General features: G+C 38.1%; 1 protein-coding gene across 1 annotated transcript; it reads right to left on the bottom strand.

The window, feature by feature from the left end:
* Positions 1-8,762: 8,762 nt before the first annotated feature.
* LOC136828862 (uncharacterized) lies at positions 8,763-20,909 on the bottom strand. Its single transcript, XM_067087140.1, has 6 exons — positions 20,621-20,909; positions 14,000-16,940; positions 13,661-13,806; positions 12,752-12,905; positions 12,067-12,258; positions 8,763-10,935 (listed from the first exon to the last, which is right to left on the bottom strand). Exons 2-6 carry the CDS (start codon positions 16,567-16,569, stop codon positions 10,872-10,874), a joined length of 3,126 nt encoding a protein of 1,041 aa, XP_066943241.1. The 5' UTR covers positions 16,570-16,940; positions 20,621-20,909; the 3' UTR covers positions 8,763-10,871.
* Between the last annotated feature and the right edge of the window lie 201 nt (positions 20,910-21,110).

Raw genomic sequence — 21,110 nt, 5'->3', positions numbered from 1 at the left:
GTAGCTGTTGGAGGGATATCTTGAATTTTTTAAGTTTAAACTGTTATAAGGTCAGTTAAATACCAGATATACCAAAATTCAAGGTCTCAAAGCATCCAGGTTCAGGGCTTCTGAACTTCAATTATAAAAATTAACAGCCTTCAACCGGGAAGGTTTCAGTAGAAATTCATCAACAGCAGATTCGACCTTTGATTATTTTGGTACAGTACAATACTGTAATTATTAACCTGAAATTAAGCAACACTGACAGAAGCTGCACCCTTATCTTTAATGAACTACCACAAATCTGGGTTCGGTTTAACGGTTACGAGCTCTTTAAACCTATATTCTCATCATTCGAGCATAAACTTAGAAATCTAAACTTGCAATTATCATTTGACAATAGGAGCTACTAGTAATGCTACCTTAAGTCTCAAGTTGAAATATGCCATGCCTTTCCTTTTCCCATCACTTTCGGTAAAATAGTGAAAAAACCCTTCACTTGTATGAGTACTACCAAATATGACATGCTTCTCTTATTCCATCCCATTTGGTAAAGAAACCAAAATATCATTCACGAGTTTGAGGACTAACGTAGAGAGAATGGCAAGACCCAAAGATTCAAAATTTTCAGTGGGAACTTAAAACTGCAATGTTAGGGGAAACTTCAGCCACAAACACCAAACATCCCCGCAGGTCGACCCTTTTACGTGAAGTGGAACGCAGGTCTGTTTACACCCAAACTAATGTTTAACCTAACCATTATCTCGAACAATTCTCATTTAATCAGTTTGAAGAGCAGATTCGAATCCAGCTGTGGACATTTCAAGTGGTTCACTTGGACCTTTAGGTTCAGTGAGAAAAGTTTCAGAAATCGATAAGTTAAGAGATATGGTAATTACACATACATCATTTAAAGGTTCTAGTTTCCTTTAGTTCAGTACTTAAGTAAATCAACGAATACTCTCATGATTCTCCAGTCGACCTATGACGAAGTTCCTTTATAACTCAGCATTCAAACTGCTCTACTAAGCAATGGCCAGCTCAAATTTAAGGCCAAAACAAAAACCAGCAGCTATCTCAGAACTGTGGTACCGGCTAAATTCGAGACTTGTGAATAACTAATGTCACGGAAATAAAAGGCTATTCTTACCAAACCATTTCCAATAATCGAAAATTTAAAATTTTTAAAACTTATAAGACAGATGTATTTGAAAAATCCTTAGGCCTCCAATGATAGATTGAAAAGTTCAGGGGCTTAATATCTGGTATGTTTAGAATTGGAATCCCAGTACCCTGAAAAATACCCGTTATCTTCCAGTTTACTTTTAAGTTCAGTAATCAACCTATTGTCTGCGAAGTATAATTTAAAAACCACATACTTCAGATGCCTCATTTATTTCCCTCGCCACAATTTCCGATTAAGGTTGCTTGTACTAACGAAAGTTAAATTCACACTTGAAAGGATCAGTTTTCTGACTTTTCAGGCTTCAAGGATCACAAGTGCCCGAAGTAATTTTTAACTGGGTCACTGACATTATGTAAAATTTAATTTCAACCCCGGGAAAATTATTCGATACCTGCAGTAATCAACCTGAACTTAATTCACAACCGCCTCAGTTTAGGCAAAAAAATATTAACCAAATGTTGCAGTTAACCTCATTTATTACACCAATCTCACCAGATACTACAGCATGCCAAGGATAAATCAGAGGAATTTACAGGTGTGGTTTATAATTACCAAAAACCTCTAGACCTACACTTTGAAAGTCTTCGCTGCAACTGAGCTTTATACATCCCTGGAGGACTGCTCGACATCCTGACATTGGAGGACTGCGCTGCAACTGAGCTTTATACATCCCTAGAAGACTGCTCGACATACTGACACTGGAGGACTGCACTGCAACTGAGCTTCATACATCCCTGGAGGACTGCTCGACATACTGACACTGGAGGACTGCCTGGTCTTGTTGAAATTCGCATCGGAATGTAATTCACATTGGGGAGCACTGAATTTGTTGATGCTCGGTAGAAAATTCTTGGAGTTAAGTTTACATAGTTCTGTTAAAAGCAGTTAATAGTAGATTAATAAGAGGCAATTTCTCAAATTTATGTAATTTTGCTTAGTTAAAGCAGTTAAAGACTTAAGCAATTTCTCAAAGTTATGTAATTACTAATAGCTGGCAATATCTAATAGTAAATAATGCAATTTCTCATTTATGTAATTAATAAGCTGGCAATAGCTAATGGTAAATGCAATTTCTCATTTATGTAATTAATAAGCTGGCAATATCTAATGGTAAATATTAAGTACTATTGCAAAGCAAGTAGGGTTTAAAAAATCTTTACAGCACTGTACTTCAAAAAAAAACTAACTTCAGCTATATTTACGTCATTTCAACAGTTATCTTAAGATCACTATAAACTTAAAATCATATAATTGTGACAAACTTACAGTTACCCGAAGACATTTTGAAGCACAAGTGTTGTAGCACAAATTACAGTACCTCCCAACTGTTTCTTAGGTTTATGTGGAAATAACATCCACAGTCTATTCACAAACTGCTACAAGAACAAACATTCTTGCAGGACAAATTTCTCACCCTTAACGTCAAATTCATTATCACTTTACTGTACTACATACTATACAGTACTTTTTATCTGAAAATCAAAGCATTAACCACAAACTCATTTCTCAATAGATAAATCACATGGTTATCACATGGTTTTAATAAAACTCCAGCCAGCATCAAGTTCAAAGCAAATCCAGGATCCTACCTACTTTCCATTAACTCCAAGTTGTCAACTATGTAAAGGTTCATTAAAATACCCAGAAAAGGCCATAGTCATTTTCTACTTACAGATAAGATCACAGCTTAACTATGAAGCTTGTTTTACCTGTTATGGAGGGACTCATCATCTTTCAAGCCAGTTCATACAAACCCATAATTAAGTCAATTTCCTGTCAAAGCCATTTAAATTCATCCTCTAAGCTTCACTTCAATATGGATGAACTATCAACCTACTAATGAAGCCGCCACCTCAACTTTAAGAAAATACTCATTATGAAACTACAGTATATGGAACTTCATCTCCTGATAAACTAACCTACCGGAAGTTGCTTGGATGGCTGAGAGTAAGCAGGCCTTTTGGCATCATTAGGTTGCCATCACAAGTGATGGCACAGATTGATGTGAGCCACTGGACAAAACCTGGCAATACTATAACTACCTCAACTGCCACAACTTTCAGACCTTAATCTGCCAACATAAATGTTCAAGTCACTTTGCATAAAAGCTCTACCTGGCTGACAATTGCACAATACTTGTGCAGAGATGGTTAGCCTTATAAACAAAAACCCTAGAACTTTATTATAGTATATAGGCTACATTTAAAAGGATTGCATAGTATAGGCTACATTTAAAAGGATTGCATATGTCAATAGGAGTGCTTTCTTAAGCTATAACATCTCCCAAAACGATGTTCACAAAATAAGCACTGTATTTGCAGAACTGATGTGATGCATTTTTACTTACTAATTAAACCTAGGGAACCTTGTCAACTAAGTGAGGAGAGCTTTGTTCCTATATGGATTACACCTGTAAACCTAGCCTTCCTATACTATAGGGGCCCCATAAAACCAGGTGTTACTATCCTAAACTGAACTATGGAAATGCATTCTAACTGGGGACACTCATCCAAACCTAACCTTCCCTATTAGACAATCTGAAAAAGCCTTTCCTTTCATCAACATTAAACTGGAGGCCCTTAAACCATCCTGCCTTGCCTAACTAAGCTTTTATATTCCCTACAGTGGCCACCAGTTAACATTAAAACATTCAAAACACTTCAATAGTGCATAAACAAAAAGGGTTTAAAAGATGGCAGTCTATTATAACAAAACCCTACCAATAACCACCTAGTTGACAAAAGCACAAAAGGAATGACAACCTGATCGAGTCACAGACTGCTTGAAAAAATTACTAGTCATTAGGTTGTCAGTAGCATCTGTTAAAATTAAATTTACACCATCTAATTACAGAAACATATGAAACTGTCTGAAAAACTTACACGTCAACAGTTCTATTTATCTAATCATGCACAAGAAACTTTTGGAGACCTTTAATCAACCAAGCCAGTGTCAGGAGCGATAACAAAAAGGCATTCAAGTTTCATCAAGTTGTCATGCTGAAAATTGAGTTTAGGCAACAAAAATAATTTCATAATACAAATTAACCAGACCTTCAATACTTATCCAACAGAACATTACCAAATGAATTAACCCTTCAAAGTCTTGTCCCCCACAAGACACTATGCATGCCTCATAAAAGTCTTGTCCCCCACAAGACACTATGCATGCCTCATAAAAGTCTTGTCCCCCACAAGACACTATGCATGCCTCATAAAAGTCTTGTCCCCCACAAGACACTATGCATGCCTCGTGAAAGTCTTGTCCCCCACAAGACACTATGCATGCCTCGTGAAAGTCTTGTCCCCCACAAGACACTATGCATGCCTCGTGAAAGTCTTGTCCCCCACAAGACACTATGCATAAAAGTCTTGTCCCCCACAAGACACTGCATGCCTCATAAAAGTCTTGTCCCCACAAGACACTATGCATGCCTCATAAAAGTCTTGTCCCCACAAGACACACTAAAAGTCTTGTCCCCCACAAGACACTATGCATGCCTCATAAAAGTCTTGTCCCCACAAGACACTATGCATGCCTCATAAAAGTCTTGTCCCCACAAGACACTATGCATGCCTCATAAAAGTCTTGTCCCCAAGACACTATGCATGCCTCTTAAAAGTCCCCCACAAGACACTATGCACTCAAAAAAGTCTTGTCCCCCACAAGACACTATGCATGTGATAAAAGTCTTGTCCCCCACAAGACACTATGCATGCCTCATAAAAAGTCTTGTCCCCACAAGACACTATGCATGCCTCATAAAAGTCTTGTCCCCCACAAGACACTATGCATGCCTCATGAAAGTCTTGTCCCCCACAAGACACTATGCATGCCTCACGAAAGTCTTGTCCCCACAAGACACTAAGCATGCCTCACGAAAGTCTTGTCCCCACAAGACACTAAGCATGCCTCACGAAAGTCTTGTCCCCACAAGACACTAAGCATGCCTCACGAAAGTCTTGTCCCCCACAAGACACTAAGCATGCCTCGTGAAAGTCTTGTCCCCAAGACACAGCATGACAGTCTTGTCCCCACAAGACACTAAGCATGCCTCACGAAAGTCTTGTCCCCACAAGACACTAAGCATGCCTCACGAAAGTCTTGTCCCCACAAGACACTATGCATGCCTCACGAAAGTCTTGTCCCCACAAGACACCTCACGAAAGTCTTGTCCCCACAAGACACTATGCATGCCTCACGAAAGTCTTGTCCCCACAAGACACTATGCATGCCTCACGAAAGTCTTGTCCCCACAAGACACTATGCATGCCTCACGAAAGTCTTGTCCCCACAAGACACTATGCATGCCTCACGAAAGTCTTGTCCCCACAAGACACTATGCATCTTAAAAGTCTTGTCCCCACAAGACACTATGCATGCCTCATAAAAGTCTTGTCCCCACAAGACACTATGCATGCCTCATAAAAGTCTTGTCACAAGACACTATGCATGCCTCATAAAAGTCTTGTCCCCACAAGACACTATGCATGCCTCATAAAAGTCTTGTCCCCACAAGACACTATGCATGCCTCATAAAAGTCTTGTCCCCACAAGACACTATGCATGCCTCACGAAAGTCTTGTCCCCACAAGACACTATGCATGCCTCATGAAAGTCTTGTCCCCACAAGACACTATGCATGCCTCATGAAAGTCTTGTCCCCACAAGACACTATGCACGCCTCATGAAAGTCTTTGCCCCACAAGACACTATGCACGCCTCATGAAAGTCTTGTCCCCACAAGACACTATGCACGCCTCATGAAAGTCTTGTCCCCACAAGACACTATGCACGCCTCATGAAAGTCTTGTCCCCACAAGACACTAAGCACGCCTCATGAAAGTCTTGTCCCCACAAGACACTAAGCAGTCTTGACCTCACGAAAGTCTTGTCCCCACAAGACACTAAGCACGCCTCATGAAAGTCTTGTCCCCACAAGACACTATGCATGCCTCATGAAGCCTTGATACCACAAGACTTAGTATAGCTAAAATTTAAGAACAGAACCTGAAAAGAAAATTTGGTAAAGCGGTTCTGTACATGGTAGACTATCGTCTACCATGTACAGTCCTTGGGCCACCTTTGCCAAGAGCAGCACAGCCACCCATGACAAAGGTGGCCCCACTTTACTAGATACTGTAGTTTACTTAAAATTAAAGCCTTAAAACTAACCTAAATACTCTTTTGGTATTTTGACAGCCAAATTATTAGCCTAAGCAGTCTTTAATTCTCCAACACTAAACTCTAGTATCACTTAAAATTAATGAAATACCTAATCAGAGCCTATTACTTTAAATGCCAAATAACTAGCCTAATCATAAAACCTAATATTTCTTAAAATTTATGCTTAAACTAATCATAGAACCTAAAACTAAAGTTTAACCTAATCAAAGCCTATCAAAATTAATGCCTTACAACTAGCCTAATTACTATCTGTACTTGATAAAAATTGACCCAGACCAAGCCAAATGTAATTTGCTAGACTAGTCTTTCTCCCTTCAACACCACCTCAATAATCCACCAAATCACTAAAATAGCCTATCAACTAACCTAATCAAAGCCTAATATTCCTTTAAAATTAATGCTTTACAACTAATCTAATTACTCCCTGGGTATTTAAGATTAAAATCTAAGATCAAAGCCAAAACTAATTCGACAGTTTAATTCTCCAACACTGGACCCTAATGTATATACTTAAAGTTAATGCCAAACTATCTTGGGGGTTCAAGATTAAAGTTAATTTAGGATACTGAATGCCATAACTAATAAGCTATCTTTCAACATTCTCCATTCAACACTAAAATGCTAGTATTTAAAAATTAACGCCTGACCAACCTAATTACCATATGGCCATTTAAGATAAAACTTGAGAGTAATCCCTTAATTGGCCTACGCTACCTTTAAATATTCCTCCTCCATTCAGTAGCCTATGTCAAACACCTAGTGACCATGTTCATAAATTAGTCAACTCACTGGTTAAAAGGGGTTAATCAAAATCATTCTTCCTACTTTGGGCTATTTACAAGCTAAGAAATACTGCCAACAAAAACTTCAGTCTATGTGCTAACAAACAAATTGAACTTACTTTATCTTGACTCGATCCTTACATCCTACTTCACCATTAGACATCTTCAAAACCAGTCAATTTCTACAAATTCAACCACATTTCACATTCCCAAACTGACTTCGTAACTGGTTCTATGAAACACTAACCTGAAATACAAGCAGCTGTTGAAACAATTGCGTACTATATTTATGAAGCCATATAGCTATGTTAATTGGAATATTCAACACGAAGTTTTCCCACGAAATTAATGCCAATAAATAGAAAACCTACACTCAGGCTTGCAAATATGCTCCACAAAAAAATAAAAAGCACTAAATGCCATTAAAGGAGAGATGTTTTTCATGGTCCTCTGACACGGCAAAACGACGAAATTCCTGGCATCAGAACAACCGCAGCAAGTCTGAAGATTCACACTAACCCTGTCGCCTGGCTGCAACTAGCCTTTTAAGTTAAATGATTTGAAAACCTTCCAACAAAGGAGATACAATTACTTACCTTATAAACACCAAGTCCACTTGTCGTGACAAAGCGCAAAATAAAATACGAACACAGATGTAACAAAGACGCAGACAGCAGGAGAACTTGAACGACGAAGAAACACAACCGACGTCTTCACGCCAAATACTTAACAGCCGGCTCGACTTCCTTGAGACATGGACTCTCGATCAGTTACTCGCATGGACGATGGAGAGAAGGAAACAAAGAACGAAGCGGTTTACCATATCAGAAGGGTCGTTTAGTGTGACGAAAACCTGAATTCTCAACTTCGTGTTTTCATTTCGTTTCATTTTTAAATAATGGTAAATAGCTACATATATAGCCGAAGAGTGGAGATAACGCAGTACAGATGAAACAAATTGGAAATATTGATTTTTGTTAACGACTAAATAGCTTGAGAAATGAAAAAAAACCTGCAGATAAACAGCTGCATACTTATACTCCAATAAACACGAGGTTGTTTACTTGGCTTCCAGCACCAGATGCAATACATTTTGTTTACGAGGCAATTAATAAACAAACAACATACAGAAACACATCATGTCTGTATGAAAAGACAACCTAAAGGCGAGAGAAAAGCTACTTATCAGGCCATAGGCTGACTCCGAGGAAAAAAAAAAATTCTTCGCGTTTTTCAAGATCAATTAACCAGCAGGCAACTGACCCTTATTATCATTAACTCATGCTGTTGTATATCTCACCTGAGTTTTGAAACAAATGTTGTGCTTTGGGGAAATAATCATAAGCTTTGAATTTATGCGTGTGAGCACTACTTGCTCAGCCTATCCATTTTCTCTCGACTCCGTGTCAATTGTCGAGCCTTCCTACAACAGCGAGCGGGAATCTAATAAGGCTCTCAATTCGGCAGAAAATTGTCAAAATGTCATAATTTTACATCAATGTGTATAACGTGTTGGTCCTCTCCCTATGTCCCTGCAGTTTTCAAAATTCATAGACTATTTTACAAATGCAATTTCAGTTTAATGTACTATATGTAATCTACCGAGGGTTTCGTGAAAAAAATAATTTAAACTTGAATTTTTATTTTTCTACATTATTAGTTTTATTACATTATTTAGTTTTATTATAAGAACAAGACGGCAACAAAAATGCAAGGGAAATAAAAATCAACAATAAATATACATAAAATGTCAGACTAAATTAAATTTCACAGTAAAACAACTTTTGAATGCAATTATTACACGTAAATAAGGATAAACTGCAAAATGTTAAAACAAAAATGACGACTAATGCAAAACGAACGTAAAAGGAAACAGCAAAATTATCAAGATAAATTAACACCAACTACAAAACAAAAGCAGAAATTTAGTCTAACTTAGGGTGCCCCTACACGATACATACAGTAGTACTGACGTCAGTAAGATAGTCTCAATACTTACTGAGTCAACCTTTTGCCCTCAGACCAATATCTAGTTCTCTACTAGACTTCATGTGAGCAAGGTGTCTGCATTAGATAGTGCTTCTATAAGTAGCCTTGTTGTTTTGCTTAAAGAAGAAAAATCAAAGAAAGCGTCGTTGGATGAACAACTAGTGCAAGAGGAGAAATGAATATACCTACGAAATCTGTTATCAGACTTAAGATTTAGTTGTTCATTCTCTTATATTTCTTAATATATTTAATTAATTCTGTTATATTTGTTGTATTTTGTATGTTGCTATCCCATCAAAACAGTATAGTTATATAATTTCTATATAATCATGATGATTTATGAAGTCAGAATCCTTACTATATAACCTGAATTATGAAGTCAGAATCCTTGCTATGTAATCATGAATTATGAAGTCAGTATCTTTGCTATATAACCATGATGAACTGTGAGGTCAGAACCCTTGCTACAGAATCATGATGAATTATGAAGTCAGATTCCTTGTTATGTAAAGTAAGAATCCTCATTATCATCTGTGGTATTAATCGACTCAGCAGGAATTTTCTGGTCTCGTAGAAATAACATTTCCTGAAAGTGACATAATGCCGATTCATAGACTTCACCAAAGCCTGCGCCATTCTTCTTTGAATCCCTTATCTTCAGTTCTTTCCGAAAGTTTGTTCTCGGCGAATGAAGCTTCTTTACATCTTGAAGGGTAGCATCTGGGCGTGTGTCTGTATCTCCCCAGCAATATTGCATAGTCCTTCCGTTTCTGTTGCTGTACTCCTCTGCTCTCGCCTCCCAGAGGGATGGCATCCAATTCCTTATGAAAAACCCCCTCTGCCTCCTTGAAACGTTGGCTAGCTCCGGATATGTCGTCATTGCAGTAGCAAGGTGAAAAGTGAGGTGTATTGTCAGTACCACCCTCAAGCGAGAGACCCGTTATTGTCAACTTAGATTGTTTCAGTACTATTGAACAACCCTTCAACTTTCCCCCTAGCTGTCCAATGGTTTTGACAATATCCGGTATATTTGGTCAATAATATTTACCGTGTAGGGGCACCCGATGAACACGAAGGGGGTTGGAACTTGATGAAAATAGTTACAGAAATTAAAATGGAGCTCAGGATGACATAATAATAAATGAATATTTAATACTGACAGTAAATCTTATAAATAGGTTAAGTATACCTTAGTTTAACCAGACCACTGAGCTGATTAACAGCTCTCCTAGGGCTGGCTCGAAGGATTAGATTTATTTTACCTAGCTAAGAACCAATTGGTTACCTAGCAACGGGACCTACAGCTTATTGTGGAATCCGAACCACATTATAACGAGAAATTAATTCCTATCACCAGAAATAAATTCCTCTAATTCTTCATTGGCCGGTCGGAGAATCGAACGCGGGACCAGCAGAGTGCCAGCTCAGAACGATACCCACCCTGCCAATGAGGAACTATCTTACAGATAAAAATAATTACGGAAATTAAATAGGGCGTTCATGATGACAGAATAATAAATGGAATTTATACTACTGACAGTAAATGTTACAAAATAAGACAATAGTTGTATGTACAAAAATTAACTCACTGACAAATTTAAAGTGACCGGATTCAAATAATAATAAAACCAGTTGTCTGAGTACTTTTCAGGGCTTCGTTTGCTACGTAGTCACTGCTCTCGCTTGAAATGGAATGCAGGATTGATTGTGGGGCCTGGATTGACTTTATGCATCCGGACGCAACGTCACTCCGTCGGCGTTGCCTCTGGGGTCTGTTCAAACGACCTCGTCGATTCCCAGTCCTGAAAACTGTTAACGGCTGAATTAGCCATTTCAAACAGTAATAGATATAATTGTATAATCAAAGAATTTGGTCTTTCTCGTTGACAAACTTATACGACCATTTCTAAAGTGCTGTGCAATGTTATAAAATTTTACACTATATATACTGTATATATATATATATATATATATATATATATGTGTGTGTGTGTGTGTGTGTGTGTGTGTGTCTGTCTACCCCATTGCCCATCTTGCATAAGTGGCTGAATGGCGCTGTGTTGGGTCACATTTGCAAGGCACGGGGATTGCTCCTAACGGCCAGCAGTCCATCCAGGTCTAAATTGGTATCTGCCCCTGCTGGGGCCAAGAGAATTGGTGTGGTGCCACCACCTTCACCCCTGAAGACTTGTTAAGAACCCTTTTATTATATTATACACTACTTTCATTCCTATTATGCCCGAACTGAAGTCCAGTTTTCCTTTCTTGGTCGTATAATCTCCTTAGAAAGATTAATGTGTTGAATAAACCGTTTCTCAAGTTATTATGCTAACTGAGTGCGAGGGACCGGAATAAACTGCCAACAGCAGAATATATATATATATATATATATATATATATATATATATATATATATATATATATATATATATATATATATATATATATATTATACATATATATATATATATATATATATATATATATATAATTATACACATATATATACACGCACACACAAAGACCTTAGATTCCTTAAAAAATTAGAAAAATTACACATTAAACTGATCTGAAAAGATTCCCTACAGAATACTGTGTAGCCACGTTTACATTCTACACTAAGAGTAATAACAAAATATCAAGGTTTCTGATTTTTTATACTTATATATACGGGGCAAAGACGCCTTGCCTACCAAAAATTATTCTCATAAAGTTTCTGATTATTTATCTTCCAATATATGGGAAGAAGATTCCTTGCCCAGACAATTGGTTCTCTAGAGAAAAAGGGTGGATTTTCTTTAACACGAGCAAAATGAAGGGCCACATTTAAGCAGACGGGAATTCCAAGCTTCTCTGATGGCAAGAGGCCACCAGAACACCCCCCGTGAAGAGAGGTATAGAACACAGAAAATCCGTATTTCCTCAGTACTGATCACTTACTTTCTGAAACGGAACAGAACGTTGCACTGGTTCTCTTGACTCTTCCTTCTACGGTTTCTTTCTGTTTTCTCGTAGCGTAAAGGGAAGCATACTTCACGATACTTTTGACTCTTTTGCTTCTGGAGCCCTTCAAGAAGAAGCCCAAAGTCCTTTTCTTCTAGTATGCACCTTGGAAAGTAAATTCGTAAGGCTCTGAAAGGATCAAATAATGGAAGGGATCAGTGGCATAATCTAAGGCAAAAAATATATATATATAATAATAATAAATCTACTCGCCACATGGGCCACTTCGAAGAACGTTCTTGGGTTATGCCTTGGCAACTGGCCATGACCTCAAGGAATCTTGAGTCAAAAAGTTTCTTGTCTGAAGGTACACTGATGGCCACTTTCCTGTTTTTATCACTAGCGAACAATCTTTCTCTAGAAAATTTGCTACATGCATACTTCCGCTATCTATCTTGGCACAAATGGACATTATCTTCTACAGAAGCTTGTGCTATGTACGTACCAGTCAAATAAACAGACTCTATAATTGCTCTATGAGAGTGAATACATATAATAATAATAATAATAATAATAATAATAATAATAATAATAATAATAATAATAATAATAATAATAATAATAATATATAATAGTTTCACGTAAGACCAGAGGTAGATTACCTCACGAAGTATGTACTTACTTGTTCTGTGGCTGTAATTTGTAGGTGATATCTAAAACCTTTGCTACAGTGCTGCCTTTGACGTCAGGTAAGTACAGCAGAAAGCATTCAACTGAAGGGGAGGCCAGGCGTCTCAGGCAAGTGGGATCTATCTTCTCTACATTCACGCAGATTTCTGGATAGGAAAGGACATTAATTCCAACCCATTTATTACTCATAAATTCCATAATTGCCTTAGATCCCTTGGTGTCAACATCTCTATAGCCCCTATCTGCACCACTTTTGAGTCTTTCACTTTACCCCCATTCTCTCTTCCTTTCTTCCAACTTGCTGTCAAGCCCTCTTAATACTCATTGGTGCAACTGTAAGGCTTTCTCTCCGTTCCTCCTTTAGATCCTTGTAATTCATCTACTTTACTTTCTGGATCGTTTTATCTAACTGGCCAGCCACTCCAGCTCTCTCTTTTCATTGTAGTAAGCGCTGAATGGCCGAAAGTACCCCCAGTGCTTGGCTTGACAGCCTAAATTTCATAAATCAGTAATTCATAATTTCCTTAGGTGCCTGGTATAGTGAAAATGTTTCTAAAAGCTGGCAGCTAAGGATCAGACAGGGTCTAATAGGTTCCTAGTTTTTTGGTCACCAACTACTGCACGTCATAATATTATGGAGTAGACTTTTAACATGAAATGAAAGCTTAAAGCTTCAAATGTGTTGTGGTTTGCAACTGCACTTTGTAAAATGATTTTGCACTGTGGCATATCCTTATTGTTACATGAAAGATACGGGACTTGTAACGCATTTGTTCACAGTAGCAAATGCTCCCTAATGTCAGAAGTCTTCAGAACTTCTACCAATCAGTGATAAAATGATAGCTTGAATACAGTTCTGTTACGTGAACCAGTAAAACTAACGTCTAAGAGAATAACTTACCAAGATATTTGACATCATGAGATGATTCTAAGAAGCATGTAAGTGGTGTGAATGACTCGGAACAACCAATACTAACAGACAGACGTTCAACGTTTCCCGGAATCTTCACCTCTGGAATGAGTGGACCCTTGTAGCTTTTTAGACTTCTGTTGAATAGGAAAACAGCCGTTTTCAGTGAACAAGAATCAAGAGAAAATAACTCAATGAACATACTACTTTCATGAAAATAGAAAACTATCCAATGGCGACGCAGGTAGTAACAAATTACTATTGAATAGTAATCCCTGGCTTTCGTATTGGCACTTGTGTAATAAAAACCATTTTAGATACCACACTCACCCATCAGCCAATCGCTGCACAACAAGCTTCTGAAAGTAGGCGTTGCTAAGAGGAAATCCTGGGTGACGATAAAGGTAATCTAGGAGCTGGTCAATGTTATATTGGTTTCCGATGAGAACTTTCAGTAGTTCTTTAAAACCTGAAGTTTCAGACAAGCTCTTTTGGGGATCAGTGTCCTCTGTCTCAGGTAGGCAGCCTTCTCTGAACCATTTGCCATACATTAACATTTCCTCGCAGCTAGCCTTTGTCGTTTGGCATTCTGTCAATCCTTTGGCAACACTGGGATTCTTATATATCATCTCTATGGAGTTTTCATGGAAATATATATTATTGAAGATCTTTGCCCAACTATCTTTGGTAAGGTTACCCGACCCCAGTAACAGGTTGACGGTTTCACTAAACATACTTCCACTTACATCGTTCCCAGCTCTATGGAAAATTCCAGTTAAAATAACAAGCATATTAAGATATTCCTGCGGACTCGATATCCTCAGATCTTGCAATACTTTTGAGACTGACAGGGAATATGATTCGGTAAGTGTTCCTAATGTTGACTTTAGAACACTTGAAAACCTGTGACAAGGCACCTGGTACTCAATAAAATACTTTATCATCTCAGTAAGAATAGGTGTGACTCTCCCGAATTCATGCTTTCCTGAAATCAGATCGTGGACGTGGAGGCCAGCTAAGAACCTTTTCTGTTCTTTGTTAAGGAAATACCATTTAACTGTGTTCTTTTTACCCTCAGTGCAGGTTTCCGGTGCAAGAAAGGCACAAAGTATCTCTTCCACAGGCAGTTCTAGACATTCACAAAGTTCACTTAGTCTCTTTATTGCAGCATCACTCAAGCACAAGCTTTCCATTTTCAAATTTTCAAAAGCCGCCTCCTTCAAAACTAGCATGAGTTTTGAGATCCGTTCTTGCAGCGAGGACTTGCTAACTTGAGACACTAAAAGATATTGGACCAGTTTCATAATCAGCCTTTCTTTCTTAATTTCATAAAAACTGTAGAGGGTGTCGCATATCGTAACACAACAGTTCACTGATGTCGAATCAGTTGCTAGATATAATGAAAAGTGGGCCAGGTTTAGCGGCAGTCTAAACTGATCTTTTACAAAAGGGAGCATCCTTCTGAAGGTGTGTTCGTCAACTCCGCCGTGTACAGCTAACTGGTACTTCTTGAAAAAATCCTCCAAGTTCTTCTCAGGCAAGCCTCTTATTTCTAAATGTTTCGTAAACATGCTTTTTAAATCCTCAGTCATTTTCCCTGGGTTAGCAGTACAGATAATAGTGAAGTTTGCCACTTTGTTCAGATCTTGAATATCATAAAAAAGTTTCTTGCAACTGGGATTTCTTAGATCTAATCTATTGAAAACAATAAGAACCTTTACCTTCAGAATCCAGTCCATCATTTCATCTTCTCCTTGGAATTTCTTAAATGTGTTTGGCAAATAGGAACGGACGACCCCAGTCAGGGAGTCAGACAGACTTTCCGAGCATCCTCGAAAATTGATTGGAATGACTATGTCATAATCACCACAGTAACCTTCTGCGTCATTTATAGAGAGCCATTCATAGACTAAAAATTTCAGCAGTGTTGATTTACCCATTCCAGACACTCCCTCTATAAGAGTGGTTTTCTTCTCGGCAAATAAACTCTCTAACGAAACTATATCCCCATCAGTAAGACTCAATATCTCAGGACAAATGAAAATCTCCGAGACCTTGACACGTTTGCTGGGACTCAAGACTACGTAACTCAGAGTCTTCAGCACCTCAAAGGACTCTCGTCTTCCAAAGTTCGTAACAAATTTGTAGAATTCCTCTTGGGTAACGTTCAAAGGTTCAGTTCTCAGCCTTTCAATATCTTCTTTCAAAGCTTTAAGTTTGTTTTGTACCAAATCCTCCTCGAGGGAAAATCTTTCTTTAGCTCGCATCCATGATTTATGGATATAGTTCTCAATATCATTGATGAGTTTTTCACTTTCACTGTCTGGAATAGAAAGTTCTTTGTGACAAACTTCATCATTCCTAAAATCTTTCAGCTTTTGCAAATACCATTCTAATGTATCCTTGATTTTCCACCCTGGAAAAATCTTGCATCGTTCCTTCTCGCAGATGTCAAATGATTTCTTAAATTCGTTCTCATTGAATTTGAAAGGATTCTCAAACCAACTGCCCGCTTTCAGACTCTTAAACTCTTTCCCAACATCGCAAAACCTTTTGCTTACACTCTCATTTAATTCTTGAATGAGATTCTTGATTCCTACGATCTTGGTTTCATACAGAGATTTGTCATTCTTCACTATTTTAATTTCTGATGAGATGCAATGAAGCTTGTTGTCTATCCCCAAGTCTTCACATGAGGAATAATCATCAGCTAATAGATCTTTCAAATGACTAATCCAGGAGTTTATATCATTCTCAGGAAGCAAAGGCTTGGTTATTCCCTCTTGTTTACAAGCAATCTCAAAGATCTCTCTCAGTAGCTTACATCCCACTTCATCTAAGATGATTCTCAAAAGAAACCCATTATAGGTTTCCCTTGAAAACGGGCACTTAGCAGCCATAACCTATACCATAAAAAGTACACAGATCAATTTGCTAAAACTGCAGGTTGGCTGGCAAAAACGGTGGTAAAACTTGCACAAAGCCAGATCTTTCACAAACAATTGCACTTGGAGTTACTGATTTATGTGACCGTTGTCATAACTCACTATAGACACTGGTAGTGAGATATGATTTGAATTGCGTAACTGATTTTCCACTGGGAGGTTTACTTGCTTCTGTCTTAAATCTACTTCACGTCTAGAAATTCATTTTTGCAGGTAAGGACGCCTCACAGTCTTCTTCACAAGGGTTGGCAATATGAAGGTTGAGATCTTCCTTGAAAGCAGGATGGCTGGGGCCGCCATTCTCGTTCAGTGAATTTATACACTTCCTGTAAAAAAAAAAAAAAAAAAATTTCACAGTAATTAAGAAAAATGTGGGTTTCAAGTATAAACAGCAATTTTCCACTTTTTAAAATTTGAACATTTCATATATATCGAACAACTCTTCAATGAAACAAAAGTGAAAGAGGCTCACGTAAGCTTGAGAATGTTTGTCAGACTGGAGAATAAAAAGATGGGATTACAAGTAATATGATTTGATTTCATGGTGAAAGTTTGACAAAAGGCTGACCAGGATATGTAAGGTTTGTCTGAATAAGGGAAAGACTCCAAAGGAATAGATCAGAGTAATCATTGTTCTTTTGTATAAACGTAAAGGTGACAGAGGAGAGTATATGAATTATAAGAGCATAACTTTATTTGGTATACCATTGAAGATTTATGGCAGGATTCTGGTTGAGGAAGTATGGCAGATGAAAGATAGGACCGATGGGAGGGGAACAGCATGGACCAGTGTTGGTTGTACAACAATTACGTGCGAAATTGGACAGTAAAGGAGCAATTAATAAAAGTTTTTATGAGGAAGCAAAGCCTGCGTTGGAGTACGTAGATGCAAGAGAGACTGGATCAGTGTAAAAATGAACCTGAGACAAGTAGGTGCTATGTCTCTGCAACTATTCAATATTGTTATGGATTTAGTAATGTGAAAACTCTGAGGCATCACAGAAAGGCCAATGCTGCAGGTACAAAGTTGTTGGATACGAAAATGAATGATGTATGGACTAGCTGACGCTTGCAGATTACGCAGTTCTGATTGGGGACAGTGCAGCGAGACTGCATACTCTACAGAGAGCTGGAGCGATGAATGTTACTGTGGTAGGTGGTTGCATGAAAGTAGTTTATTAGTATAGGTATTTGGGAGTAAACATGACGGGAGATGGTATGATGAGTTAAAGGGTGAATCACTGAACAGGTGAAGCGTGGGAGGTAGCAGGTAGGCAAAATACTGAGGAAGGGATTTTGGGTATTCTTTGGGAGCCAAGGTAGCCAAGTATGGAAGTGAAGTGTAGATTTTAAATAAGAATGACAGGAAATAGGTCTAGACTGTTAAGATCGATAGTCTGTATGACGCATTTAGCACAAGAATGGCAGAAGTAAGAACTGCAATGGTCCACAAAAATGGTAAAAAGGTCAGGACAGGTGAAAGGATGGATAAATGTGCTATCAGATGTTCAGTCATGTGGAGAGAATGTGACATTATAACCTGGTTAAATAAGTATGTTTCAGGAGGGCTAGGCAGAAGGAGGAGAGGATCTAAAAAATGGTAGATAAATCGTAGGAAGCAGGAACTGGCGAGTAAGAGCCCTCATATCAAGGGACAGTTAGTGTGTGCACAGGGTAAAGGTGGTGAAGCTGCGCGTGTGCAGTGGGGTTTGACGCACTGCTGATAAACCTGCTGTGTAGGTGTTTACGTTGTGTATTTTCTGCAGTGGGTTCTTCCGTGATTTAAAATGACAGTGTGAATTTGACAGTAAGTGTCGCATTTATTTTTCTGGAGGCCAACTCCCCCCGCCCCCCTTTCCTGTCAGTGGAAATGGCTTAGTGTATGTATAGTATAGTATGTATGTATGTATATATATAATATATATATAAGACACACACACACACACACATATATATATACATATATATATATATATATATATATATATATATATATATATATATATATATATATATATATATATATATATATATATATATGTGTGTGTGTATATATATATAATGTATATATATATATATATATATATATATATATATATATATATATATATATATATATATATATATATATTATAATGAGTTTTCATTTTCGTCTAAACAGACACCAGCCTGAAAAAGAAGCATGAAGCCTCGAAACTTTTCCGTTTTCTGTAAAAAAAAAAAAAAAAAGACCTCGCAAACAATGACGTTTAATCAACAGGTAAATTTTGCACTTCTCGTGAACATCATCATGTACAGGAAAGCGAACAAAGGCAAACGAGCGTGACCACAAGTGATGGCCTGATGACTATATACATATTTGCTCAGCTGTGTGATTTTCATTGTTTCTCTTTGACACTAATAATGTCAAGTTACGTCTGAAATAAGATTTATAACAGAACTGTACTTTCAATCTCTTTCGTGAATTGAGAAAAAAAAATTCTGAGCATTGCTATCTATGAAAGATTTACAAGAAAACTTTACTTTCACTATCTTCTGCGAACCAATTCTGTTTGAGACAAAAATTCTGAACATTACTATCTATGAAAGATTTACAAGAAAACTTTACTTTCACTATCTTCTGCAAACCAATTCTGTTCGAGACAAAAAATTCTGAGCATTACTCTCTATGAAAGATTTATAACAGAACTTTACTTTCATTGTCTTTGCGAAGTAATTCTGATGGAGAGAAAATTCTAGCATTAATATCAACGAAAGAAAATCAACGGTGATGGCATGGAGTGGGAGCATGTGCAAAGATAGTGGTCGTTTATTCACCATAATGAATAGATTCGAAAGGTATAATCCGGCAAATAACAAAACAAAACAAACGCATGCAATTGTAACCTTTTCCGTCACCGAACGTGAGTGCTGACGGCTGGTTTAAACTGGTTTGCGCCAGAACGACCCCCTGCCCTATGGCATGATGTAAAAGGGCTCAGGAGGCCTTGTGTGGACCGCCGAAATCTCACGCCTTGGTGTCTTGAAAATAACCCCCTCTTTTCATTTTAGGTGGCCAGCTACACGGTACACGCAAATCTCGCAAAGAAATCTTCAAGTTATTTTATACGGAGAATACAAAAGACTATAGAAGTTAGGCCAGAGGCCAAGCGCTGGGACCTATGAGGTCATTCAACGCTGAAAGCGAAACTGACAGTAAAAAGGTTTGAAAGGTGTAACAGGAGGAAGAGCTCGCAGCTGCACTCTGAAACAATTGTTAGAGAGGGTGGAAAGTAAGAAGAGATTATGAACGGAGTTACAGTAATAGGAATGAAAGGGGTTGCAGCTAGGGGCCGAAGGGACCAGGGGCGTCATTTGGGGGTGGCTGGGGTCACTTGCTCCTCCCCGCCCAACCCAAGACACCGATGGTCCCCCCAAGACTTGGCTTGCCCCCTAGCGTTTGAAATAAATACTAATAATAGTATATTAATAATAATAACATTATGTGGGTGGGTGTGGTACACCTGTTTGCTGCTTTATTAACTTAATACAGCTCTTATACGGCTTCAAAATGCTCCGAAATGTGCACAAATTTCCAAACATTTCTCGGCCCCCCCCCCCACCCACATCCAGCTGATAGGGCTCGGTTCACTCTCCACCCCACCCATACCATAAGTTCTAAACCTTTGCCCCACCCACAAAAAAATGAGAAATGACGCCACTGGAAGGGACGCTGCAAAGAACCTTAAGTAATGTCTACAGTGCACTGCATGCGGTACACTGACAGCACTACCAACCCCACTCCTACGGCATATAATTTTACATGGAGAAACGTGCAAGATACTCAGTGTCCAACACAAGAAGAGAGACTTTGTCAATGTAGACATTTCTAAACATGGCTACGTAGATTCAAAGTCAACGTTTCAAACGTCACAAACAACTTTTTATAGCTTTTATGGCACATTCAACGATATACAATGAAATCATAACGAAAGAGGAAAATTTTAGAAACAGTTAACCTGCTTACCGAGATACGAAGGGTAGAAAGTTCTCTCCTCTGAGTTTACCATCTTATACCTTGATGAACGATGAAGGGTAGAAAGTTCCCTCCTCTGAGTTTACCACCTTATACCTTGATGAACGGTAAATTGTGCGTTCTTCGAACACAATTGATGTAATCCCATCCCTTTCGTGAAACGAACGTCTTATTGAAAACTACAGCAAGATCAACACTGAGCGTGGGTAGAAACGCACGGTCTAATCTTATCACTGCAACGTCCTACACCGAAGCCTGCAACGTTGCCAAATCACGTTTTATGTATGCGTACAGTGGTTCTCTACTTTTTTTTATTATTTGTTATATGTAACAGTTTGTACTACATAATATATTGTTAACCTGTTTTTCTTCTCATTTTCTGTAAAACTGTAAATGTCTCTGGAATCTCAAAATAAAAATGTCAGTTAATTTCAGAAATATTTTCTGAACCAGTACGAGTTGCTTGCTCTATGAAAATCAT

This window comes from Macrobrachium rosenbergii, chromosome 43 (assembly GCF_040412425.1).
Source record: "Macrobrachium rosenbergii isolate ZJJX-2024 chromosome 43, ASM4041242v1, whole genome shotgun sequence".
Lineage (NCBI taxonomy): Eukaryota > Metazoa > Arthropoda > Malacostraca > Decapoda > Palaemonidae > Macrobrachium > Macrobrachium rosenbergii.
Note: the sequence above shows the minus strand (reverse complement) of the source record. Positions and strands in the feature narration are given on the sequence as shown.